The sequence below is a fragment of the Heloderma suspectum genome, chromosome 7 (assembly GCF_057233095.1).
Source record: "Heloderma suspectum isolate Gila_16-S chromosome 7, 16-S_ref, whole genome shotgun sequence".
Lineage (NCBI taxonomy): Eukaryota > Metazoa > Chordata > Lepidosauria > Squamata > Helodermatidae > Heloderma > Heloderma suspectum.
This window is the reverse complement of record NC_139464.1, coordinates 42,590,285-42,617,307: the sequence shown is the minus strand read 5'-3', so window position 1 is coordinate 42,617,307 and position 27,023 is coordinate 42,590,285. Positions and strand designations below refer to the sequence as shown.

Here is a 27,023-nt window from a genome sequence, read left to right as displayed (position 1 = left end):
AAATCAAGCTGGCATCCTAGCAACACGGAGAACACCAGCAACAAAAATATACACCTTGGCACCTCTGCCACCCCCCCCCCCCGCACACCCCATAGGTCAGCTAAAGAATTTTAAATGTGTACTATGTATTTAGGGTTTAAAAAAAACAACAACATGAAGGTGCAGTTCTCTGACTAGACTGAATAATTAAACGTCACTATATCTTTGAAATGCCCACGTCTTTTCGTATGTTTTCTTCGTAGGTCCGTTCCTCAAAAAACAATCGGACAGGTATTTATCGACCTCGAATAAGTGAAGACACTAATTTGAATGTAAAGTGAGGGATGTGATAGGATCCTACCCAGTGGTAGACAGCTGTAGGCTTGGTGTTAAGCCACCACTAACACAAGAAGTTATTCAGGGAGTTCCAGCGGGAGATGGGAGTGGGGTGGGGTGCGGGAGATCGGGCCCTATCCACCCACTTTCAATTATTTTTGACTCCAACCTGTAGATGAGTTTTGGGGCGAATGGTTAGTTCGTTTTGGTGAGATACCAGGTTTCGGGCTCAGTTGCTTTCCCCACTAACCTCCACCCTTTGCCACTAACCCGGTGTATTCATTTATAAAAAGCTATTTAGGGTATAAAAAGCTATTTAGCTATTTATCCTCCTCTGGATAGCTATTTACGCCGGTAATAAGTGGGATATTTAAACAAACAAACAAATGAACACATTTGATGGGGAGGAGATAATGTGCTGTCGTGAGCCTTTTTTGGGGGGAGCCGTTTCCCCCCTTGATTTGCGCTATCAAGAAAACGTAAAAGAGACGTTGTAATAAGAGTGAGGGTTATGCTGTCGCATTAAATGTGCGTTTCTATTTCCCCACACCCCAATATTTTAAAGTACAATGTGGGGGGAGGGATTAGTCGGTGGAGTGAGAAAGTTATCTATGGAGAGAATAAAAAGTGTAAAAAGTGCGGTGCATACAAAATTGTAGTGACTGTTTTTCGGAAAGTTAAAAGCGTTTTAGGCGAAATAATGGAAGTTATAAGATGGGGTGTTTTCTTAGTACGGCTTGAGGAACTTGTTATCATGGAAGTAGCTTTGCACGGGGCGTGCAAGTATTTCCTGAAGAGTTGAGGAAGATCGTCACGAGGGCCATCCATAAAGCAACCCCGTGCACAGTAGCCCATTGACAATCCCCTGTTGACAGTAGTCACAGCCACTTTGAAGAGCCTCTCATCAGTCAGCTGATTAGTTCATCAAGAGAGGGGGACAGCCAAGAGGAGCTGGCATTCGTCGCCGAGAGCCACCGTAGGATGCGTGAGCAGTGGCTTGTGGGAAATGTAGTCAGTGAATTGATGGGTGCCCTCCTCTGAATAGGAACGATGCTATATTGCTAAACAAATACGAACGTGACTAAGTCATTCGCCACTGATGCACAGCGGCTATAAGGGCTTCCTTGCCTTGGACAAGGATTAGGCGCGCACCAAAACGCGTTTATGAGATGTCGGCCTTGTCAACAGTAGGCAAGATCTCGCTTCCTTTGTTGTACCGATCGAAGCCACTTACGTACGTGTGTGTGTGTGTGTGTGTTTTAAAGATTTCTAGTGGTACGCGCGGTATTTACTTCCCGTTTGTGGTCTGCCGCAGCACTTTTGATTTCCACCTCAGTTTCGCCATTGAGAAACACCGTCTGCTGTTAGGAAAGGAATGCACCGTGGTGATAGAAATGAAGAGAAGGGATGGATTTTAAAGGCCGGTTTAGGTTATTTAGCGCTCAATCCTATCCATGTTTAGACAAAAAAAAGTCCCACAACTCCCAGCACTCCTCAGCCAGCACCTTAGAGCACAATCGTTTGCATGTCTACTCAAAAGTCCCATTGAATTTATTGGAACTTACTCCCAGGTAAGTAAGTATGCATAGTACTGCAGCTTTTGTGAGTAAACTTGCATTGGCTGCAACAAGAAACGTCCATTTAAAAGGGAATGGAAGATCTAGATTTACATATAATTGTATTTGTTTGTTGTTTATTCGGTCAGTCGCTTCCAACTCTTCGTGACTTCATGGACCAGCCCATGCCAGAGCTTCCTGTCAGCCGTCACTACCCCCAGCTCCCCCAAGGTCGAGTATGTCACCTCCAGAATATCATCCATCCATCTTGCCCTTGGTCAGCCCCTCTTCCCTTTGCCTTCCACTTTCCTAGCATCAGCATCTTCTCCAGGGTATCCTGTCTTCTCATTATGTGGCCAAAGTACTTCAGTTTTGCCTTTAATATCATTCCCTCAAGTGAGCAGTCTGGCTTTATTTCCTGGAGTATGGACTGGTTTGATCTTGCAGTCCAAGGCACTCTCAGAATTTTTCTCCAGTACCACAGTTCAAAAGCATCTATCTTCCTTTGCTCAGCCTTCCTTATGGTCCAGCTCTCGCAGCCATAGGTTACTATGGGGAATACCATTGCTTTCACTATGCGGACCTTTGTTGTCAGTGTGATGTCTCTGCTCTTAACTATTTTATCAAGATTTGTCATTGCTGTCCTCCCAAGAAGTAAACGTCTTCTGATTTCCTGACTGCAGTCAGCGTCTGCAGTAATCTTTGCGCCTAGAAAGACAAAGTCTGTCACTGCCTCCACGTTTTCTCCCTCTATTTGCCAGTTATCAATCAAGCTGGTTGCCATAATCTTGTTTTTTTTGAGGTTTAACTGCAACCCAGCTTTTGCACTTTCTTCTTTCACCTTCGTCAGAAGGCTCCTCAGCTCCTCCTCGCTTTCAGCCATCAAAGTGGTATCATCTGCATATCTGAGATTGTTAATGTTTCTTCCAGTGATTTTAACTCCAGCCTTGGCTTCATCAAGCCCAGCACATTGCATGATGTGTTCTGCATACAGGTTGAATAGGTAGGATGACAGTATACAACCCTGCCGTACTCCTTTCCCAATCTTAAACCAGTCTGTTGTTCCGTGGTCTGTTCTTACCGTTGCTACTTGGTCGTTATACAGATTCCTCAGGAGGCAGACAAGATGACTTGGTATCCCCATCCCACCAAGAACTTGCCACAATTTGTTATGATCCACACAGTCAAAGGCTTTAGAAAAGTCAATAAAACAGAAATAGATGTTTTTCTGAAACTCCCTCGCTTTCTCCATTATCCAGCGGATATTGGCAATTTGGTCTCTAGTTCCTCTGCCTTTTCTAAACCCAGCTTGTACATCTGGCAATTCTTGTTCCATGAATTGCTGGAGTCTACCTTGCAAGAACTTGAGCATTACCTTACTGGCATGTGAAATAAGTGCCACTGTTCGATAGTTTGAACATTCTTTGGTGCTTCCCTTTTTTGGTATGGGGATATAAGTTGATTTTTTCCAATCTGTTGGCCATTCTTGTGTTTTCCAAATTTGCTGGCATATGGCATGCATCACCTTGACAGCATCATCTTGCAAGATTTTAAACAGTTCAGCTGGGATACCGTCATCTCCTGCCGCCTTGTTATTAGCAATGCTTCTTAAGGCCCATTCAACCTCACTCTTCAGGATGTCTGGCTCTAGCTCACTGACCACACAGTCAAATCTATCCCCGATATTATTATCCTTCCTATACAGATCTTCTGTATATTCTTGCCACATTTTCTTGATCTCTTCTGCTTCTGTTAGGTCCTTGTCATCTTTGTTTTTGATCATACCCATTTTTGCCTGGAATTTACTTCCGATGTTTCTAATTTTCTGGAAGAGGTCTCTTGCCCTTCCTATTCTATTATCTTCTTCCGCTTCCACGCATTGCTTGTTTAAAAATAATTCCTTATCTCTTCTGGCTAACCTCTGGAATTTTGCATTTAACTGGGCATATCTCTCCCTATCACTGTTGCCTTTTGCTTTCCTTCTTTCTTGGGCTGCTTCCAGTGTCTCAGCAGACAGCCATCTAGCCTTCTTGGTTTTCTTTTTCTTTGGGACGTTTTTTGTTGCCGCCTCCTGAACAATGTTGCGAACTTCTGTCCATAGTTCTTCCGGGACCCTATCTACTAAATCTAGTCCCTTAAATCTATTCTTCACCTCCACTGCATATTCATGAGGAATATTCATGAGCTCATATCTAACTGATCTGTGGGTCTTCCCTATTCTCTTTAGTCTGATTCTAAATTGTGCAATAAGAAGTTCGTGATCTGAACTACAATCAGCTCCAGGTCTTGTTTTTACCAACTGCATAGATGTCCACCACCTTTGGCCACAAAGGATGTAGTCAATTTGATTTCGGTGTCGACCGTCTGGTGAAATCCATGTATAAAGTCGTCTCTTAGGTTGTTGGAAGAGAGTGTTTGTTATGCACAGTGAGTTGTCTTGGCAAAATTCTATCAGCCTATGTCCTGCTTCATTTTGTTCTCCCAGACCATGCTTGCCTGTAATTCCAGGTGTCGTTTGACTACCCACCTTAGCATTCCAGTCTTCTGTAATGAAAATAACATTCTTTTTTTGGCATACTATCCAGTAGGTGCTGCAGATCCTCATAGAACTGATCTACTTCTGCTTCTTCAGCATCTGTGGTTGGGGCATATATTTGGATCACTGTGATGTTAAATGGCTTAACCTGAATTCGAATTGAGATCATTCTGTCATTTTTTGGATTGTATCCAAGCACTGCTTTAGCCACTTTATTATTAATTATGAAGGCTACTCCATTTCTTCTGTGGTCCTCTTGTCCACAGTAGTAGATCTGGTGGTCATTTGATGTGAAGTGGCCCATTCCAGTCCATTTCAGTTCACTGACACCCAAAATGTCTATATTTAATCTTGACATCTCCCCAATAACCACATCCAATTTGCCCTGGCTCATAGATCGTACATTCCAGGTTCCTATGGTGTGTTGATCTTTAGAACATTGGATTCATCGTTCACCACCAGCACCATCGGCTGCTAGCCGTCCTTTTGGCTTTGAGCTAGCTGCGTCATCACATCTGGGGCTAGTTGAACTTATCCTCTGTTCCTCCCCAGTAGCATTTTGACCATCTTCCGACCTGGGAGTCCCATCTTCCGATGGTATACCGACATATCTCTGGTTGTACTGATCCATTTAGTTTTCATGGCAAGAATACTGGGGTGGGTTGCCGTTTCCTTCTCCAGGGATCGTATTTAGTCTGACCTCTCTGCCATGACCTTCCCGTCTTGGGTGTCCCTTCATGGTTTAACTCATGACGTCACTGAGGTGCTCAAGCTCCGGCACCACGACAAGGTAACGATCTCCTTTGCTGGAGATATAATTGTATGGTGACTCTTAAAACAATCTGCTGTTAAGGTGAAGCTGGCATTTTAAAAGTGAAAACTCAAGGTTGCACCCAGTGTTAGTCCTACTTAGAGAAGATCCATTGAAATGAGTGGGACTTACATTAGACTAACATTGGACATAACCCTCTGTGTTTCAATGCCCTGCAATCTCACAAATGTAATTAATGCTATCTATGCCCTTTCCATATGATATGGTGATGAGCGCCAAAGTAAATGGCTCTTTAAAAAAAACTGTTATATACATTCATGGAAGCCATATCTATCTGTAGCTGTTTCGGAACAATAGCATTTTGATCATAGCTGTGTTCAAAGCCCTCATTACTTATCAATGGCTACTTGTCCTGATGGCTATATGCTACCTCCAGTATCAAAGGCAGTATGCCTACATACACCCGTTGCTGGGGAACATGGGTGGGAGGGTGCTGTTGCACTCATGTCCTGCTTGTGGGTTTCCTGTGGGCAGCTGGTCCAGAATGGTGGACTAGATGGACCCTTGGTCTGATCCAACATGGCTCTTATGTGCCACATGCTGATAATGCACAAAATTGGGGATGGTTACCTCTGTTGTGCCCAATTTCATTTACAGAACCTGACCAGAGTGGCAGCTAAATTTGACTTCAATGCTAGCTGCCTTGACTGCCCTTGAGGACAGCAGGCTAGCCTGGGCCGGCACCAAGGGTAGGCATGGTTGGGCACCTATTAAGGGCTGGTGGCCCACCGACAAGAGCCCCCTGGACTTGCCCTTCCTCTTCCCCATCGCAACCTGCTTCTTCACCTGCCCACTTGCTCCTTGATGGTCAAGCAAGCACTAGGCTGGAGAAGGGTGGGGTAGACAAAACATGCAAAGCAGGCCACAATTTAAAATGTGATGGGAGAGTTAGAACCCCCCGCCCATCACACCACACCCTTCACCAATGAGTAAAGGGCAGAGGGAAGAATCTTTTAGGAAATTTATTTTTAATGAAGTTCAAAATGGCCTTTGCATGCATTATTGTCTTATACTTTTACAACAAACATGTAAGGTAGGTTAGTATTATTTTCATATTGCAAATTTGTGGGGAGGGGCTGAAAATGGGAGAAAAGGGCTTGCCTATGGACACCTCGGGCAGAATGCAGTGCTGACCATGGCCAGCCCCACCAGTTCCATTGCATAAGCAGCCTCTACTGCTCACAGAATGCTATTTAGCACGTCTGGGGGCAACCTGAAATGAGCAGAAACAATCATTTATGGAAAGGGGCAGATCGATGGTGCTCCCTTATGCAAGCTCTGCTGCCCTGCTCCCCTCCAGAAACTAGGGTTTGTGCTCATTTCAGGTTGCCCCCCCAGCACTAAATTGTCATTGCACTAGTGGTAGGGGCTACTTACACAATGGAATTGGTGGGGCACATAAGCTCCGTCTTTTAGTCTCGCTACAGTACACAGGTTTGTGCCACCACCAATTTTTGCTTAGGGCAGCTAACGTAAACAGTGCTCGATGCTTTATCCTAGGGGAAGGCAACTTGCTGCCTTCCAGATGTTTTGGAGTACAATTCCCATCAGCTCCAAACATGGCTGATGGTCAGGCATGAGGGGAGTTGTAGTACAAAACATCTGGAGAGCATCATGCTAGTTGGGGCTGATGGGAGTTGAAGCCCCAAACACCTGGAGGGCACCAGCTTGGGGAAGGCTGGCTTAATAAATTATTTAGAAAGCAGTAGTTCCCTAGACCTCAGTTGCTAGAGGGACCTGAAGATGGAACATAAAAGCTCTGGACATAAAGATCATCTCCTAATGTAGACCAAAGCATTCTAACACAGAGAAGATCCAAGTTACCATGAGACAACAGGATCTGTGGGGTTTTGTCAGCCCTTCACGCTTTGATCAGGCTTGCACTGGGAAGATTTTCAATAACATTTTAGGGACCGAATGCATAATTTAAGCACGTCACAATCTTGTCCTAGTACTGTGCACCAAGTAAGCGCCCACAGTCCTGTTCAGTGGTGTAATAGCAAATTTTTGAAGTGCAGGCATTCATCAAGACAGTCCCTATAACCACACTCCTAGAGTCCCAAAATTCAGGCAGCTGTGGATCCTTATTACTAGTTTTCCATCTCCACCAGGAACGGGTCTTTTGTGAAGCTAATGGCTCTCAATTGCCCTTTCCAGACCAAGCCACTCCAGAATACATAGCATGACAACCAGGAACAATTACTTTGTTGCTGGTAAAATTTATTCCCTCCTACATTGTCTGCTAACTTGCAAGAGTCACCATTAGCAAATAAACGTTGCAGTGTATCTCTCCCCCCCCCCCCCACTGCTCCTGTTTAGGGTTCTATCCAGCATGCCCTCCTTCCTGGCACTATATATTGGAGCTCAAGCAGGACATTCCATTTCCCACCAATCCACCCCCACTCCCCTTGTTTGCCTTTTCCAACTGAAACTTAACACTCCATAGCTACTGAACATTCTCAGTCTTCAGTACTTCGTTGAGTGAGCTTTTTGCTCTTAGGGCGCAATCCTATGCATGTTTAGACAGAAAAAAAATCCTAAACACTCAACATGCCCCAGCCAGCTGCCTGGGGCATGCTGGGAGTTTAGGATTCTTTCTGTCTAAACATGCATACGCTTGTGCCATATACGTCTATATTGATGAATGAATTCTTTATATATAAAACCGCCAACTTCAGGGATTCCCCAAGCATTCCAATACTTCTCTCACTTTGGCTCAGTTCTATTGGCACTCACCACTGGTGTCCCCTATCAAGGGAGTGAAGAAATAGTGAACGCTGGCACAGTGCAATGTGCACCAAGTAAAGCACCCAATGATAGCTGAGGCAGGTACGATTCAAATCTTGCTTCAGCCATGAATGTATGTATGGTAAGGCAAGCTCCAGCTCCAGACACCCCTCCCACCCCAGTCACCCCCATCTCTAAACTGGGGATAATGCTACTGACTGATCTACCATTGAAATGGACGGACTTCAGGCCTGTGGAATGTGCAGATTTTTTTAAAAAAATAATTATTAAGACCTCAAGGTCCACCATCAGGAGCCAAAATGCTGACTCAGGATTGGAGCCATATACAAAATGCTGACTCAAGGATGGAGCCAATATGCATATACTAGGATGACCTGTTTATACAAGTACAAACCTACATCCAAGTTACTGAAGATCAGGGACTATAACAGCCTGATTTAACGGGCAATCCTACGCATGTTTAGACAGAATGCAGAAGTTGTAGGACTTTTTTTCTGTCTAAACATGCATAGGATTGTGCCCTTAAGAAGTGTTTGTTTGTTTTTCTTGCTATTGTTAAACAATTGGGGAGTCAAGCACTTGCTGATCTACTGCAAATCATCCAGCCATCTATGAATAGATCCCCATTTACCTTCTGCCACCCCGGCCTTAAAGGATTCTAAGGAGGGAGATAAAATAGGTGACACAAACAGCACTAAGTACCCATGTTGATGATGATGAGAGAACAGCAAACATCATCTTCTGTGAATACAGAAGTCCAATATTTACCATGACGTACGTTGCCCCAACCTGGTGCCCTCCAGATCTGTTGGGCTGCAACTCCTATGATACCAGTGGGCATGCTGGTTGGGAAGGATGGGAGTTGCAGTCCGACACATCTGCAGGACATCAGGTTGGGAAAGGCTGAGTTGCTGTAGGGACGGTTTATTCTAACTTTTGTTACCAATCCAAGAGGCAAGCAAGCATGCACCACCACCTTGGTATATCAGGATTTTATTAAGTTAGTTTATAACTGTGAAGAAAAAGAAAGCATCAGCCGCCTTCATCGTTTGGCTCTGGCGACTTTTAGCAGTGAAGTCTCCCCCGCAGGAAGACACAGGTGGAAGACAAGCTTCTGGAATGCAGTGGGTGCTGTCTTCATAGCAGGACGCACAGACGTTTTCATCAACATAGAAAAAATCTGCCTTTGTTTCAAGGACATGAAAACAAATGACTAGTCCCAGTTTCTTAACGAAAGAAAGCAAACAAATAAAAAACGAACAAAAAACTCTGCGCAGTCTCTGGACCAAAACCAGTTCCTCTCAGAAAGCCATCAGTACAACATTCTCCCAGCACACTGCATCACCGTGAAGCAACACTGCCCATTCCAAGGAGACTCGCCATAAAGCTGGGATGTGTGGAATTTTGTGTCTCTGCTTGAGGAGAATTGAAAGCAGGTGGCTATTTATTCTTTAGATATACTCGAGGATTTTGGAAGAGTGATCAATTATGACGATTAAAAGGAAGCTGGAGAGAAGGATCTGGTTCACTTCTCTGGTCAACTGCTGGTTAAAAACATAGGATAGCATTTCATAATGTCACCCCCCCCCCCAAACCATATAAAATATATTTTCATGTATAAAATCCCAAAGAAGGTGCAAGTAGTAGGATCCAGCCCAATACACGCTGAGTTATGCAGATGCACGTGATGGACAGTCCGAAAGAGGCTTGGTCCTGTTTCCTGGAGAGGGACGCTGGTGGCTAGGTTCCATCTTTGTTCTCCGAAGTGAGGGACACAAAGCCAACTAACCTGAGGAACAGACAGTAAAAATTAAGGAAATTGACCACACCTGAAACATACTGAGATGTGCAAGGCTTAGGACAGCCCCCCGCCCCCAGACCTTTACTGCAGCCCTGCATGGGTACCACCCTCCTACTGCTGTGGCTAAATCCCCCCATCTGCCTGTATTCTCCACTCCCTCCCCCAGCAATCTTCATACAAATCGCTCTTTTCCTGCCACTGCTAGGAGCAAGAAATGAGCAATCTTTATCAGGGCCGGGGAGGGGCTTGTTGCATGCATGCACACGCAATGTTTGTGCAGCATGCAGGCATGCGCAAAGTAAAGAGGAGGCTCCCACGGAGGTTGTGGTTAGTCACATAATGGTTGCCGTGGAGGCCTGCCTAGTCCAAAAACAAGTAATTCACCCAAGAAACTGAGTACAAGCAGAGGAAGGGTCTGAACTTCAAAGCCAATCCACATATGCACAACCCATAGGGATGGGAAACCTCTTGATTTGGAGGAGCAGCAGCACTTGCTTTCCATGCAGAAGGTCCCAGGTTCGATCTCTGGCATCTCCAGGAAAGAACTCTGCCTGAAAGCTTGGAGAGCTGCTGCCAATCAGTGTCAACAATACTGGGCTAGATGGACCAAGGGTCTAACTCAGTATAAGGCAGCTTCCTAGGTTCCCATATTTGAGCCCACAGAAGCACAACAAAATACACATTTAAGGTTGCAATTCTATGCCTGTTTACATGGAACTCAGTGGGAATTTCTTCTAAGTAGGGTTGCTCTGCTCATTCTGTGTACACACACACACACACACACACACCCCTCTCTCCAGCCTCAAACGAAAGGAAAATACCCCCAACCCTAAAAGGAAACATTTTCCCTACCTTGACCCCATGCTCAGCCACTCTGTTTCCCACCTGATGTTCCTACCTCCTCCTCTACTGTTAGAGCCCCCTCCCAGGAAGGTGATGTGTGGATGTGCGTGTGCGTGTGAGAGTGAGTGAAGAATGAGAGAAAAAGGGGGGGAAGAGACAGAAAAAGAGCAAGGCTAGAAGCTAGGAAAGGGAGAAACGGCAACGTAAAGAGGTGCGTGGGGAGAGAAATAGCAAGATTAGAGGCTAAGGGGGGGAAATAGCAAAGGCAAAGGGGTCGAGGGGATAGAAAGAGCAAGGCTGGAAGCTGCAGGGGAAGGGAGAAACAGTGAGGTAAATAGGTGGGGAAAGGGAACAGCGAGGCTGGGAGGGAGGGGAAAATAGCAAGGTAAAGAGTTGGGGTGAGACACTGAGGCTAGAGGCTGGGGGTGGAAAGAGAGAGAGGGAGGGAGAAAACAGTGGGAAAAGGTCTGCATAGGCGGAAGAAGATAGGGCGGGGCCAGGAAGCAACTCTTCCCTTCTCTTCCTGCCCGCCAAACAGCTGATCAACAGCAGGTTCAGGAACCTGGCACCCTAACAGGTACCACTTAAAAAAATTAAAAATACATTTTTGAAGGTGCCAAGGAGTAGAAAGCTTCATGGGTGCCATTGGAGGTCCCTGTGGGCACCATGTTGGGGACCCCTGAAGGAGAAAATGATTTACAGAAAACATTAATTTTTAATGGAATGGAAGAAATTTAAGTGTGCCTTCCCTCTCTCTAATGATTTGGGGCCCAACTAGAAGAATGAGCATCACCAGAACAATCATTTTACCCTATGGTAAAATTTCGTGATCAACAGGACACTGAACCTATTTCCTTTGGGTGTCAGAGGAGCAGAACATAGGGGCGTGCGAGCTTAAGAAAAATGGAGTTCTGCAGGCTACAGTGAGCTGATAGTCCGGGGTGAGGAACCGCAGCCCTCCAGACCGAACTCCGGAGTTCAATTTTGCAGAATTGCGGCTCCCATCAGCCCTGACCATTGGCCGTGCTGGTGGGGCTGATGGGAGCTGGGCTCCAGCCACTACCAAGGGGCCACAGGTTCCCCACCCTGGATTTATACCCTTGTTCATAGGCAGCGTGCATATCACCAAGCTTCTTCCTCTTCCCTTCCCATCACCACTGGTCCATACCTCCCTCTGCTTCTCCAATGGCTGCCACCCACAATCAATTTAAGAACCGCGGCGTCTGGCGCTGGGGAGCTCTCCCTCGGAGTGCGGCTGCTTCTGCTGAAACCTTCTGCCTGAAGCAAGAACTTCATATGGCCTTCCAGCAAGGGCGGTTTTAGTCACGGGCAAGCTACAGGCAAAGATGCCCGATCCAAGCACCATACCCACTGCTGGCAGAAAAGTGCCCTGTCCCCCAAACCCTTCCTGCCTCTGCATGCTGGCCAGCTGAGCACTACTTGCCAATACTGTTGTGCAGCATCTCCTTCTCTTGCAGGGCTGCCATGGCCAGGCGCAGGTGCTCTTTCAGCTGCTCGATCTCTCGCTCCGACCGCCGCTTGATGTGGTTCAGCTCTACGTAGACATCCTGGTATTTCCCCGAGGTAAAGCTCTTGTCCTGGCAGGGGAAGGAATCACCACACCGAGATGGGTATTTATCTCACAGAGAGCTCCTCTTGGGAATCCTCTTCTCCAGTTCACTCTACACAAACCCTCTCTTTGTACAGCTGGGGGGATGTGGCAGCTGCACAGAAGTGCAGACTGCATGATGCCTGAGGTCTCTGATCATCCCCTAACAATTCCCCTGCAATGGTTTAGTTTAGGGGTGCAGAACTTCAGGCCCAGGGGCCATATCCGGCCCTCCCAGGGTTCTCCAGAGGACCACACTCCCTTCCCCAGGCCCCACCCCTTTCATTCCAACCACCAATCGTTTGGTGGTTTCCCAGCTTTTATGCAGCTTCCCCCCATTCTAAAAGGTTGAAATACCTCTCCTGAGGCTTCATGACTGGCAGTAGGAGCTTTAAGTTAAAATGTGCTGATCTATTTGGCCCCACGACTTTTGCCTTTGGCCCCACGCACCACTGGAAAGCTTCTCCAAAATGGAATTCAGCCCTCGAGCTGAAAGTCATTCTGCACCGCTGGCCTAGTTCAGAGCCTCCACAGATAAACAGGAGCAAGTTTTTAAAGCTGAAAGATTCCTGGACGCTATAAATGGGCTGGTTATGAACTTCAGCTTGACAGAAGTGCAGCTAATGCTTTGAGTCTGGGTGGGCCAATATGCTTGCACTTGATAAAAAAAAAAAATGGGTGACACAGTGCAGATCACCATTAGGTGGTTAACCCTGATCAGATGCTGACAAGCTGGAACTGGTGCTGATCTTAAAAGAAAAAGAAAAACGGGGAGGCATGCAAATCTGATAGTTTGGAAGCTGAATTATGCTGAATGGGGAGAGGGAGATGTATAGGGCAATAATAAGGAGCCACTGATATGGGATGGTCAAGACTCCAGTGATGTAAGCCTTTTGTTTCATGCTTTAGGGCAAGGGTGGGTAACTTTGGGGGTCTGGGAGCCATTCTTGCTCCCCAGGTTACACCCCTGCTGCCGCCACAGTGCTGAATGCAGCAATGGCAAAAATTGGATGATGAATTTTGGTAGAAAGATACTGTTTTTTTGCTGCAGTTTTTGGCGACGGGGGCCTCGTGTGGCCCACGTGTTGCCCACCTCTGCTTTAGGGCACAGATGGGGAACCTCAGGCCTGCAGGGCCCAAGTCAAGACTTCTCTCCACTGCCTGAAGCTCCTCCCTGAAGAGCAAAGCTGTGTGTGCTCTCAGCCAGTGCTTCCAGGAGTCATCGGAGTCCTAAGGTTGGGATTCAGACAGCTCCCAGAAGCGCTAGCTGAGAGCACTTCACTCCTCTTCTGCCATCCCCACGTGGGGAAGGTGACGGAGGAGCGAAGGAGGTTCCCCAACCAAAGCACCATCTGGAAAAGCGCCAGCCAACATTTCAGCTTGGGACCCAATGATGGCAGGGGCTGGGGCCATGGGTGTGGGAAGGTTTGTCCAGAGGAGGTAATCTGGCCCCCAGACCGGAGTTCCCCACTTTCAGGGAGACGTCCCCTTTCACTCAGATGCTGAGAAAGACATTTGTACATGTATCGTTGATTCTATTTAACCAATAGAGCATGTACACAAAAAGTACAAATGAGATCATGGATCAGTTTTAGCCACTAGGGAAGGGAGGCAGCATCTTGCACAAAAGAAGAAAGGAGTATAAAACAAAGGTGAGTCAAAGGGGAAACCAAGTGCATGAGATCACAAGAAAAACGACCAAACACAACTAGCTCCAATTGCGTTGAATTCAGACTTTTGAACTCCGAAGGAGGAATCTCCAACCACCATGATTCCAACGGGCCTGCCTGTGCCCCCATCAAAGCCTTGTCCTGAGCTGCCTGGAAAAATTCAGGCCTTGTTTCCACTTGCAGATCAGAAGTCTGGCCATCTCTTTTGCTGAAGGTGTACCCTTAGGTAGAAGGGTGCCATCCCTGTTCAATAATTATATCCATTGCTGTGGCTGGAAGCCTTGCAGGCTTTGGAAGTATAACTGTATTGCATGGTAGCTTGGATGGCAAATGCATCACACTTGTAATCAACAAAATGGAGTTGGACCTTTTCCCTTTTGTGGTCTGGATTTCTGTTCCTAAGGACACGGGGAGTGGGTTTGCACGATTATGGAGGAAAAATAAGCCACGGTGGCTTACATTCCCTCCCATGACAGTCAAGAGCTGCCTAATTACCCTTGCTGGGCATGCGTTGTCATGATGTCCAAACCCGGCGAGGGTGGCTGGCTGGAGTGGTTTACAAACCACCCAGAAACCGTAGAACAAGCCATGAATTTCAGGGTGATTCGTAAACCACCCCAGCCGCCCACCCTCACCAGGTTCAGACCTCACGACAATCTGCGCCCAGCGAGGGTAATTATGCTAATTAGGCAGCTCACGACTGGCATGTGCAGGGAGGGAAAGTAAGCCACCATGGCTTATTTTGCCTCTCTGCCCGTGTGAACCCGGTCGGTTTGTTTAGCCCTGGTAATCCTCACGCTGACCAGTGTAAAAATCCACAGCCCTGTTGTATTCTCCCAAAGTCTATGGTCCAGAAAGGATGGAAAACAAGAATATGAATGCAATAAGAAAGAGGCTTATTCTGAGCCAAAAGGCAGTGATATTGCAGGAAAGAATTGGACACAGCAACATAGGTGCTGGGGACCAAGCTACTCCTCCCTAGATGGCAGAGTGCTCTATGTAACACTGGCCCAGCTTTCCCCAACCTGGTGCTCTCCAGATGCCCTGGACTACAGCTCCCATAATCCCCACCCAACAGACATGTGGCTGAGGGTGATAGGAACTGTAGTCCTACATATCTGGAGGGCACCAGGTTAGAGAAGGCTACATTGACTGACCAGTTGTGCCTGCCTCTAAGACAGGGGTGGCCCTCCTGATGTGGTTGGAGTCCACCTTCCATCAGCCCCAGTCAGGATGGCCATTGGTCAGAGATCATGATGCAAGCTGGAGCTCAACAACATCTGGAGGGTCACAGGCTCCCCATCCCTGCTTTAGGATTTGAGCAAGGAGGACTTCACCTTCTCCCTGCAGAAGAGCAAATCTAACTTGTTTCTTAGAAGTTTACCTTGTGCATCATTTGGAGTTCATCTCTAAGGCACTGGACTTCTTGTTTTAGGTACTGGAGTTCATTCTCCTTCACTCGGAGCAGCACCTGCCGAGAAGGGCAGAAGGGGAAAAAGTAAGGGAATGGTCTGAGCATTTGCCAGGGAGGCAGTTTTCAATAAGCTAGGGTTGGCTTTATAGTACTCTGGAAAAATGCAAGAGCAAGACTGGTTTTGTATTGCCCTGGAGGAGCTGCAAAAGCAAGCGTCCTGAGATGCCTTCTGGCATGAAGCAAGGCATTGTAGCACGCACATTTTCATGAGCAAGCCAAGTGGTTTTCAATATGTGGCTAAGTACTCTTGGCTGTCTGGAGGGCAACCAGGTTCAGCAAGTAATTTGTCTTGAGTACAAAACAGACACCAAGGGCTTCTTCACACAACCATCTCTCAGCCTGTGGCAGCTCTGTGTGTGTGTGTGCGTGCACGCGGGGGGAGTTCGCCCTATGCCAGATTCCATTTGCATTAGCCCACAGACAAGCAGTTCTGTGCATCTGCTTCCAGGTTCAGAATTCAGCATGGATTCGCTTTTGCATGCCAGTAGCGTGCCATCGCAAAACTGTATTTGCAGTAGCACACCAATAGCCGATCCAAGCTCAGTGCAGCACAAGGGTGTCAGGTGCAAACAGTCATCACACCGTGGGGTTAGGCAATGTTTAATGTTTTTACGATTTTTAATGTTCCTGTTTGTATTGTTTTATTATTTTAAATGGTTGTACACCGCCTTGATGGCTTTTTAGCAGATAAGGTGGTATCTAAATAATAATAATAAATAATAAAACTAGACATTGATACAGTGCTACTGTCTTTCTCCATGCTTGTCACTGTTTAAAAGGCTTGGGCAAAGAAGCCCCAACTTTTATTGTTTACTCCAGATTTAGACTTCTGTTTGGGAAGGGAGAGCACTGCTGTTTGCTAAACAAACAATCAATTCTAGATTCGTGTTTTCAGAAAGCCCAAGATAAATCAAGTTAAAAATCGAGGCTCTGTTTTTATTGATCACAGGGATAGCTTGCCTTCCTTGTGGTCTACAGAAGACTTCTAGGCAACAACGATAGAACTTCACATTAAGTTTCAACTGAGAAATCCATTGCACTATTATAAATAGGAGGAAGCAAATTGCTAACATGCAATTTTGGAGGATGGCATCTTGCAGATGCAGATACCTACACTTCTTTATTAGTTGTATTACTTAACGACTAGCTTCTTTACAAATGCAGATTCTAGGAAACTCTCAGACTGCAATGAAACAGCTAATCCACACATCTACAGATATCAGTAGAGGAGACAGAAGTAGAAGTTAGAGAAGTTGCCAGCAGTCTGGACAAGAACTTCTTGGCCAGACTAGCTTCGCAGAGATGCCCCTCCCTTAGCATGGCTCCCTCCTACATTGGCTTCCACGACTGGCCAATCTGACAAAGCGCCTGAGCCCTGCCTCTAACTTTTCCCACTTCACATCCCTCAAGTCACGCCCCTCGCTCTCCTCCTCAGAAACCTGGGCTCTGATGGTGGAGGAAAGGGCGGGGGGCATTCAGGCTGGACCATCTGTGTGTCAAGGTCTTGGGAAGAAAGTCTTGCTGTATCCGAGCTCACTAGGGAGAGTGCCTCCTGCTGTTCTGGCTGTTCCCATCCTGAATCTGAGCTGCCAGATATCTCCACATGCTCAGATTCATCCCTGACATCTGGCCTGGACCACAATTAGTAGCCATTTCCAAAAACTGTCCAAGAGAGAAGGATGTCAGCAACAGAAAAGTACAGAGCGGGCATACATGCTAGAAAGGAAACTGTTCATAATGGAGGGAGGTACAGCAACAAACCCTTGGGGGGCAGAGAGGGAACAGGAGATCTGGTATAGCCAGGGATCTATGCATTTCACAATTCTGTGCAGACACAGAATTTGCAATTGGGCACAGATTGACTTCAGCATCCCACGAAGCCCAGATTTTAGAGAAAACACACATGCACGTGTGCAGAACAGGGGAGTTTCGGTGCCCTCTGTACCTTCTTGGCCTCCTTTAGCAAAAAAGGGAAAAACTAGAAATTCTATACACATTTGGTTAACTTGCATAACGTAGAGGGGCTGATTTATTGGAGGAAAGTTTCAAGTTTCTTTGGGTTTAACACATAGCAGGACAACAAAGTCAACACTCGGCACAGAGTACACCAGCCTTCCCCAACCTAGCACCCTCCAGATCTGTTGGACTAGAACTCTTATCATCCCAGCCAAGTTGTTGTCCAACACATCTGGAAGGTGCCATGCTTGGGAAGGCTGGAGTACACTTAGCCCTGGGGCAGGCAACCTTTTTGGGCCGTGGCCACATTTGGCAATTTGAAAAAACTGTCCTGGGCACCACCACAAAATGGCTACCATGGGAGGCATGGCAAAGGACAGGTGACCTGTCCAAATGACTGAAGACAAGGCAGAGGAGGGATCTGAGCACCAATATATCAAACAACTCCTTTGAACCCAGTTTTCAGTACCAACAGAAACCTATGCACAGCAATCCTAGCTGCCAGTATGAAAATAGGTTAATTAAAAAAAAAAAGTGGAAGGTCTAGGGCACCTTGGTGGGTGCCAGGAAAGTGTCCGGGGGTGCACTGCTGCCCATGGGCATGACATTGTCTACTGCTGATGAAGCCCCTGGCGATAACTCCTTCCTGCTCTATGCCCTCATGCCTCTGTTATTATTTTCTCTTAGCATATTACATGCATAAAATGCAGTACAGCCCTTACAATGTTCACAACCACCCTGTGAGGAAGGTCACCATTAGTTGTATTTCACAGGACAGGGAAACAAGGCTGCCCCTAAGGCTTCTTAGCAAGTCCATGGATGACTAAGGGTGGGTTTGCACTATGACCCAAGTCAGGCACTCTCCAAATTGAATCATTCTCATTGGTTGCTGTAATGTTCTCTCCTTTATAATATCTATTCCAAATGCAGATCCTACTGGCAACTGCACAGACCTCTCCCTTTCCAGCCTTCAAGTCTACTCCTTTCCAAATCGATGACTATTATCTTGGCACTCTGAGAGCAGTACGCTCTCCGATGTAAGCAGCAGTTCATTTCCGAGACTCAGACATTCAGCAAACAACGGACGTTCCATCCAGAAAAAAAGTAATAATCTTCCTCACCTCTAGCTCACAAGAGTTCCTCTCGTTGTTATGGGAAGCACCATCCCGTGAACTCTGGGCCACGATGAATGCCCGTAACTGCCCAATCTCCTCGGACAGGCGCCTCTGTAACTCCTGGAGGCAAGGAGGACGAGAGTTGGGCTTTGTTTTGTTTTGTTTAAGAGCAGCAATGGACACTAGGCAACTCATAAAGCCCGTCTTCTTATCCCTTTCTTCAGCTTTTAGTACAGCCCACGCTATTTAGAAGAGGGGCTGTGGCTCAGTGACGGAACACCTGCTTTGCATGGAGAAGGTGCCAGGTTCGATCCCCAGAATCTCCGGGGAGGGCTGGAAAAATTCCTGCCTGAAACTCTGGAGAGCTGCTGGTGCCAGTCAGTGTTCGCAGTACTGGGCTACACGGACCAGTGGTCAGACTCAGTATAAGGCAGCTCGCTGTGTTCGTGCTCAACTTGACCCAAAATCCTACGGCCTCGAAAACATCTGGCAGTCTTCACAAAGTCGTTGCCAAAAGCCTCCAGTATCATGACCCAACAGCAGCTGCTCGATAAAAACAAGCAGTAACTAGCAGCTTTGGGGCCATCTTTTGAAGGACTTGTAAACTGTTTAAATTTACAGAGATTGCAACAGGCCTCTCCCCCCACGCACATAAAGGCCTCCTTTCTCAAATGCTACCCTCCACGTCATCCCAAATCCTCCCCTTCCAGGCAGCTTCCTATGTTTAGGGGAGGGGCAGCAGCTGAGCAGCAGAGCACCTCCTTTGCGTGCACAAGGTCCTGGGTCCAATCCCCAACATCTCCAGGCAGGGTTAGGAACGAGTCCTGCCTGAAGCCCTGGAGAGCCACTGCCACTCAGCGTCAACAATACTGGGCTAGATGGACCGAGGGTCTGACACAGTATAAGGGGTCTTCCTAGGTTCCTGTGACAAGCCACATGCCTGGTTTTGCCGCAGCAGCTCCTTTCCCTCCTGTTGGCAGTGCTGCAGCATTTGCTCCTGCTCGTCTGCCTTCTGCACGAGGTTCCCGATCTCTAGGCACTTCTGCGAATACTGCTCTGAAACCACCTGCAGCTCCCGCTTCAGAGAATCCACGTCGGATCTGCAGCAGAGGTCAGAATGATGCCACCAGGGCGTCTAGGCCCACGCCAGGCCCCGATGTAAACACTGCCGACCCTCCGCCATTTCCCACCCCCCAGGCTCTCCGTGTACCAAGGCACCTCCTAACACAGGTATCTCAGTGTTTCCCCTTTGGGGGCTACAGAAGCTGTCCCTTGACCAGAGGACAGAAGGTACTGGGAAGCAGATGGGGCTGGCCAGGTCCTGAATGACCAATAGTTAACAGTTAGAAGAAAAGGGAGGGCTTCCAGTGAAAACTGACGTGATGCATTCATTTCTGTAGCACTTTGGCTTAAGGCAGGAGAAAGAGGGGAACCTCTTTCAGCCTGAGGGCCACATTCAATTTCAGAGAAGCTCTCAGGGACATTCCAGTAGTGGGTGGAGCTGAAGGCAAAGGGGTGTGGCCAAAGGCAAAACAGAGGGGGCCAAACATACCAACATATTTTAGCTTAAAGTTCTTACTGCCAGTAACCAAGACTTGGGAGAGGCATTTCAGCCTTTCAGAATGGGGGGAAAAAACTAGACAGAGGCCAGGAAACTGCCAAACAATTGGTAGTTGGGGAAAATGGGGTGGGGCCAGTGGAAGAGGGCTGGATAGGGACTTCAGGAGGGCTGGATTTGGGATACATCAGGCAGTATGTTACAACTGGCCATTCCCCCATTTCACCAACCCCAGTGGCATTGGAACCTGCACTTGGGAACACACCACAATCCCATCCCCTCTCCACTCAGCAGTCAATACTCCAAGTTTGGAACACAGCAAAAGGTCATTCCCGAAGAGTTGCTTACTGATGCTGCCGGTGAAGTGCATCTGGGTCTAACCCCCCCTTCTGGAAACTTCGGGTCCTGCCCAGCTCCTTGTTCAGTTCTTCCCTATGTGCCTTCTTCAGTGCTTCAATGGCTAGAGCAAAAGAAAAGGAAGGAAGGAAGGAAGGAAGGAAGGAAGGAGAGACACCCTTATAACATCTGCTGAACTGGGATGTCTGATGCATTTTATTGCTTCCTAACTAATGGGAAAAGTAAGGGTCTCTTGGAGAAAGGTCGGAGCTCAGTGGGAGAGTAGATGCTTTGCATGCACAAGGTCCCAATCCCAATCCCAGGCATCTCCAATTAAAGGGGCCAGTGAGCAGGAAGACTTTCTGTGCAAGGCCCTCGGAGAGCCATTGCTAGTAAGAGTACGCAGCAGAGGGCTAGATGGACTAAGGGCCTGACCCTGTATAAGGCAGCTTCACAGATGCAGAAATTGGCTGAACCTATGGAATAGGTTGGCAATCCCCAATTACTCCTATTCCATATAGCACATGTCATGATTTATATCTATACCAGCCTTTGCCAACCTGGTGCCCTATAGTTTTGAACTATAATTCCCAATAGTTGCAGCAAGCATGGCTAATGTTCAGGGATATGAAAGTTGTAGTCCAAAACATCCGGAAGGCACCAGGTTGGGGAAGGCCTGCCTATCCATCTTATCTGCCTATCTAATCTGCCTGTCTTATCTGCCTATCTAATGCATATTATCTCTATATGACAGCCTTCCCCAACATGGTGCCCTCCAGATGTGTTGAACTACAATTCCTATAATCCCTCAGTGAACATCCTATATTGTGTGTGTATGTTTTATCATGACATACATCTTGGTAATTTTATATAAAAATAAAACCACATCTTTCCTCCAAGGAGTTCAAAGATGGTTCTTCCCCCCACATTTTATCCTCACAACCACCCTGTGAAGTAGGTTAGGCTGAGAGAGGATGACTGGTCCAAGGCCACCCAGTGAGCTTCGTGGCCAAGGGGGTGGGCAGGATTTGAACCCGATAGTCCAACATTTAACCACATCACACTGGCTCATGTCACCAAGATTTTCTAGCTGGTGTATAGAAGAGACTGCTTTCATGCAGTATTTAGCATGGTGCTCTAAAGGAGATCTGTAATAAGCATGCAGGAGACACATAGTGGTTTCTACCTGCAGCAGTGGCAGCTGCCTCCTCGGACAGAAGCCGCTCCTTCTCCTGCTGCAACCATTCCATCTCCTGCTGGTGGTGTCGCTGCAGTTCTGCCATGACCTGTTGGTGGGAAGTCTCCATCTCTGCTAAACTGCGCTCACATGTCTCCTATCACATATGATTGGGGAGGGGGGGAAGAGAATGAGAATGAAAAGCTGTTGGCAGTTCAGTTGCTAGATTAAGGACGCAATCCTATGCATGTTTAGAAAGAAAAAAGTCCTACAACTCCCAGCATTGGGAATCATAGGACTTTTTCTATCTAAACATGCATAGGATTGTGCCCATAAAAATAAGAATTATGGAGAATCCAGGAAAACAACGTCAAGTTTGGTAAACACAGCCACCAGCACCTCAAACTGGGGAGATGTTTCAGGTGACAGTCTACACTCAGCACTATTACAGGAAAATAGGCTTTTTCCATAATAGGTTGGGCATCTTCAAAACACACTCTTACATGCAGAAACGGAAATATTGAGAAGTGCCTCCACCTGTCCCCACGGTAGTATCTCTGTTCACCACGTGGGGGCAGCATATAAAGAGCAAGTCATCACAGCAGTAAGAGGTTTCTCGCCATATTGAATAGGGAGACTATACAGTTCTATTAGAGAGTTAATTTAGTAAACCACACTCCCAATAGGAAAAATGTATTAGAAATAAAAGCGGTGCAGCATTGAGCATGGAAGGAATCTGATTAATTATGAGGCCATTGCAAAGAGATTGTCTCAATATTTTTTTGTGTGCATTTTAATTTATGTACTAGTATTTTAAAATGTTAGGGTGCAAATATCTATCTATCTGACAGTATATGCTGTATCTTCCAAGACTTTAACCTGAAATCTTGAGATAATGAAAGGTCCAAGGGGAATAAAAGTCTCTCTGTTTTAGAGAGTCAGGAAAGAGGTTTATCCTGCTCTTGCTAGAGTAAGAGCTATTACACTGAGTAAACCTGACTGTACCCTGTTTTGTGCTGTGGGCCTCAGGCTCCCTCTTAGCAGTTGTGGTCACTGGACTGCATGCAGTTAATTTCTATCTATATGTGGCCTCAGACTTATTTATCAACAGCCTCCTTCAGAAACAGTGCTAAACCAGTAGCAGCCCTTAGCAGCATGAAAAACAGCTATCCTGCAGGCATGGCTGCTGGGGTTTCAGAGGCATTCACTTCTCTCAGCAGTCTGGGAGACAGGGTTATGGAAGCCTCTCCAAACCACAAACAATATCGCTGTCTCAGTGCTAGTATCAGCACTAGAACAGCATTCCCCCCTTCCACAGTCCAGCTGGGCTGCAGGGAAAAGTGGGCAGGGTCCCCACAGCTCCAAGGGCCCCTGTTTTAACATTACAAAAATGAGCCACAGTGAACCTCAGCTGCACACACTTCCCCTTCTGGACCAGCAACAAGGAGTTCAGAAGCTTTTGCTTCCATTTTAGATTAATCTGAGCTTGCTGGGTCGTCCACGCCCACACAGGCTGCGGCTAATCTTACCTATGGTTAGTTAAATCAAGCCAGCTTCAACCCATTGTTTATGAAATTGGCTTGTTTCTACTAACCAAAATTAAGATTAACCACAGTTGGTCCAGGCTTGGACCACACAACAAACTGTGGTTAAACTAAAATAGAAGTTTTGATCTCCTCCTTGCAGCTATGGCAGCGGGGGGGTGGGGGTCTCGCTGTGGCTCATTCTAATAATGCTAAAGGGCTTTGTGCAACCTTCCCCAACCTGCATTTTTATCTTTGGACTGGGACACCCCCACCCCCCCAAAAAGCTGAGAAACCACCAAATGATCAGCAGTCAGGAAAAAACGGGTGTAGCCATTTGGAGAAGCCTGGAGGGCTGAATTGGGATCCCAGGTGCACCAGATTTGGCCCGCAGGCCTGAGGTTCAACACCTCTGACTTCACCCCATCCCCTGCTCCAAAGAAAGACTCTCAGCCTTTCAGCCACTAGCACAGGGCAAGCAACGTTTTCTTCTGATGGGTACAGCTTGGCTCACACCACTCTTGACACATGGAGTGTGTTTGCTGGTAATGGCACGCAAAGGAGTAATTTCCTTATCCAGCTGCAGATAAGCAAGCAGTTAGACCAGGGGGTTTTGTGACATATTTATTTGGACCCAATCCTTGAAAACAAAATACAAAACAGAAGTAGCGTCACAGAGAAAGGGCAAGAAGGGACACAGCCCACACCCCTCTCTAGTGGAGTAGGGGGCTGCTGCTCTTAGAACTCATAAAATCCAGTGTATGACTGATGGATTTTAACCCTCCTAGTCATTAGCCAGACACCTGCTTTTCAAAAGAAACAACAGAGGTTGCCCAACAGAACCACAGTGAAAAATTGGCCGCTCAAGCAAAGCATGCTTAGCTGTCAGGACAACGTCATAAGCCTTCCACAGTGGTGGCAACTCCCTCTTCGGCAAATACTGATAGGTGGAGACTCCATATCCATATCTAGCCAGGCCAGCTTCCTGCCTACAGTTCCTGAGAGAAGTATTTGGCCATGATATGTGTTTCAGTTTAAAAGGAACCACAGAATTCTGTGTTGGAAGGAAAGTATGGAGGTCATCTACTCCACCCTCCTGCTTGATAAAGATCTATCATGGAGGATGCAGCTGTATAGCATCCCTGGCAGATGGCCACCCAGGCTCTGCTTGAATACTTCCATTGAAGAAGAGCCCACCATGTCCCAAGGCTGAACAGCTCTTAAAATTAGGAGGTTTCTCCTAATATTTAGCTGAAATCTGCTTCCTTGCCATTTTCACCTGTTAGTTTTAGTCCTAATCTAATTTTTTCAGCTTTTTGTACAACTCTTGTCATTGTACCATTGGTTTAGACCAGGGGTCCCCAGCGTGGTGCCTATGGGTGCCATGGTGTCTGCATCGGCCTCCAATAGCACCCACAAATCTCTCCACTCCCTGCCCCCTTCAAAAATTTATTCTTAATTTTTAAAACCCTTGAACAACATTAGGACATCAGCTTCTCCTTCCTGTTCCTGAACCTGCTGCTGATCAGCTGTTCAGCAGGAAGGAAGAGAGGGGAAGAGCTGCTTCCTGGCCCCGTCCAATCTTCTTCCATCCACACAGACCTTTCCCCGTTGTTCCCTCTCTTTCTCTCCACTCCTGGCCTCTAGCCTTGCTATTTCTCTCCTTGCATCTCTTTCGACTAGCCAGGCCCCCACAGCAGCCATTATGTGACTAGCCACATCCTCCATGGGAGACATTTTGTGATGGTGCCCACAGCAGTTTTTCAAATCACCAAAGGTGCCCACGGGTTCAAAGATGTTGGGAAACGCCTGTTTAGACTGAATTAGACTGGGATAAAAACACTAAACAGTGCCTATCAACTAAGTAAGTTGCCCTCTTGGTAGCCAGGGCAACCACTTCACCATTACCAGGTATAAGAAAACCCACTTATCTGCTCATGTAATTCCTTTAGGAGAGGCAGGCTTGGTTGCAAAATGGGATCAGATCAGCTTTCCCCAGTGTGGGTCTCCCCATATGTTGTTGGACTTCAACTCCCATAATCCCCACCCAGCATGTCAAGGATGATGGGAGTTGGTGTTCAAAACAACTGGAGGGACCCCAATTTGGGGAAGGCTGGATTAGAGTTTGCTGCCAATTCTAGGTCTCAAAGCCCAAAGAAGTTGGAAGGCAATCCCTTGGCATCTCTGATGCTGCTCAATTTGTGTATGGGGCGGTGGGGGAATAACAGCATGGCCTTTTTGGATTTGCCAGAAAAATCAGGCCGATAATGTACGTGTCAAAGGAACAACAGCTTGGCTCCAAACAGGCACTATTAGCTCCAAAAATATGCATTGCAATTCCATCCAGACCTGTTACATGGGACATTGTATCAACTTAAAAGGACCCTGGATTACAAGAAAGCTTCTAAAATGGCCACATCAGACCTATAAGTGGTGTGCCTACACCAGAACCCCTGGTAGTATTTCTTACTGTGTCAAGTTTGCTTCTCTTTGTTCCTGACTTAGATTTTGCCCTTTATGGGAGGATGTACAAACCAACCAAGATTAGGCTAAAAAAGAAAGCTTATAAAAACAAGGGCTAGGACCAGGACTTTTCCCAAAACTGACAGCTTTGGCCATGTGCTAAGTGGAGAGTTCCTTGCATGCAGTAGCTACATATAATTAACATCGATTACAGATGGGTCTGATTGTGGTTGCTATGGCAGCAATGATCTACAAAGTGCAAGCAAATGGGTGTGACCCCTGGTTTGCCTTTTGCTGCCCTCATGGTATGGCCGGGGGGACTGGGGCGGGAAGACGGGGCAAAAAGAGCACGAGAGAGAAAGGCAGATCTTCTGTATCAAGAGCATGCTGGGCTGTGCTATTACCTGAGAGATGTAGCCTCGGGGTGCACGTCCATCTCTGTGAGACTTTGCCTCACTGTGGGCACGCAAGGACTCCCGCTGTGACCTCAGAACCTGGACCTGTGCCAAAAAAGGAAGAGACTGGGCCATACGGAAGGAAAAAAGGCATTGATTGCCGATCAACTGACTGCATCCCAGATAGATAGGATAAGGTGCCTGTCTAAGCATCCCCCGCAGCCAGATTGACACTGAGCGGGTTCATACGACTGGGGAAGGAAAGTAAGCTACCATGGCTTATTTTCCTTCCCCAATCATGTGAACCCAGTCAGACAGTTACTTCAGCTTAATAGGTCCATTTTAAAAGTCCCAAATTATAGTCACACACTATTCACACTGTGGGCCAATTGAAGCATTACTCTGTAAAGCATTATTATTATTAATTATATTTTTATTATTACTATTATTATTATTATTATTATTAAAAGCACTCTAGCCACCACATGGAAATCACTGAAAACAGTCATGTGGCAGTGGATTTAGAAAGGGGTGGCAACACTCAAAAGCCACTCTTCACTGAAGTTATCCAGTCTCAATGTGCTCTGAGTGATAACACAGACATCACTGTACTATTGTTCACCACTGCAATTATGTCTGCCTTATCACCCAACAACATTTTGTGAATGCCAGCAGTTAAGGTAATCATCCCTGTCTGTACTTTCTGCATTTCAATTCCCTGACAACACAGTTTACGTCCCCCAACCCCAGCCCAGCGAGCGTACATAAATCTGCCAATTTGAGTTTAACTCTTCATGCGTCTAACGAAGTGAACAGTGTCCACAAAAGCTTATGCCAGAAACAACATTCCATGACAACACAGTTTACGTCCCCCTGCCCCAGCCCAGCAAGCGTACATAAATCTGCTAATTTGAGTAACTCTTCACGCATCTGACGAAGTGAAACAGTGTCCACAAAAGCTTATGCCAGAATAAATTTGTTAGTCTTAAGGTGCCACAAGACTCTTTGTTGTTTTTATTGAAACACAGAAACCTTTTCGGTGATCTCTACATGCTGGCCTGGTGAAAGATGCTGAATCGAGGAAGAAAGAGGAATATGGGTGCCTCTCTAAAGACA

The 27,023-nt window shown here is 46.8% G+C and overlaps 1 protein-coding gene across 1 annotated transcript in view; it reads right to left on the bottom strand.

The window, feature by feature from the left end:
• Positions 1-11,986: 11,986 nt before the first annotated feature.
• Positions 11,987-27,023, bottom strand: part of TRIOBP (TRIO and F-actin binding protein) — an 85,017-nt gene continuing 69,980 nt past the window's right edge. The window contains exons 15-21 of the mRNA XM_084809763.1: positions 25,917-26,012; positions 21,536-21,683; positions 20,362-20,473; positions 19,396-19,555; positions 18,462-18,575; positions 15,295-15,381; positions 11,987-12,229 (exon numbers count right to left, since the gene is read on the bottom strand). Of these exons, the coding sequence (XP_084665889.1) occupies positions 12,068-12,229; positions 15,295-15,381; positions 18,462-18,575; positions 19,396-19,555; positions 20,362-20,473; positions 21,536-21,683; positions 25,917-26,012 (879 nt within the window). The 3' untranslated portion in view covers positions 11,987-12,067. The remainder of the gene's footprint in view (positions 12,230-15,294; positions 15,382-18,461; positions 18,576-19,395; positions 19,556-20,361; positions 20,474-21,535; positions 21,684-25,916; positions 26,013-27,023) is intronic.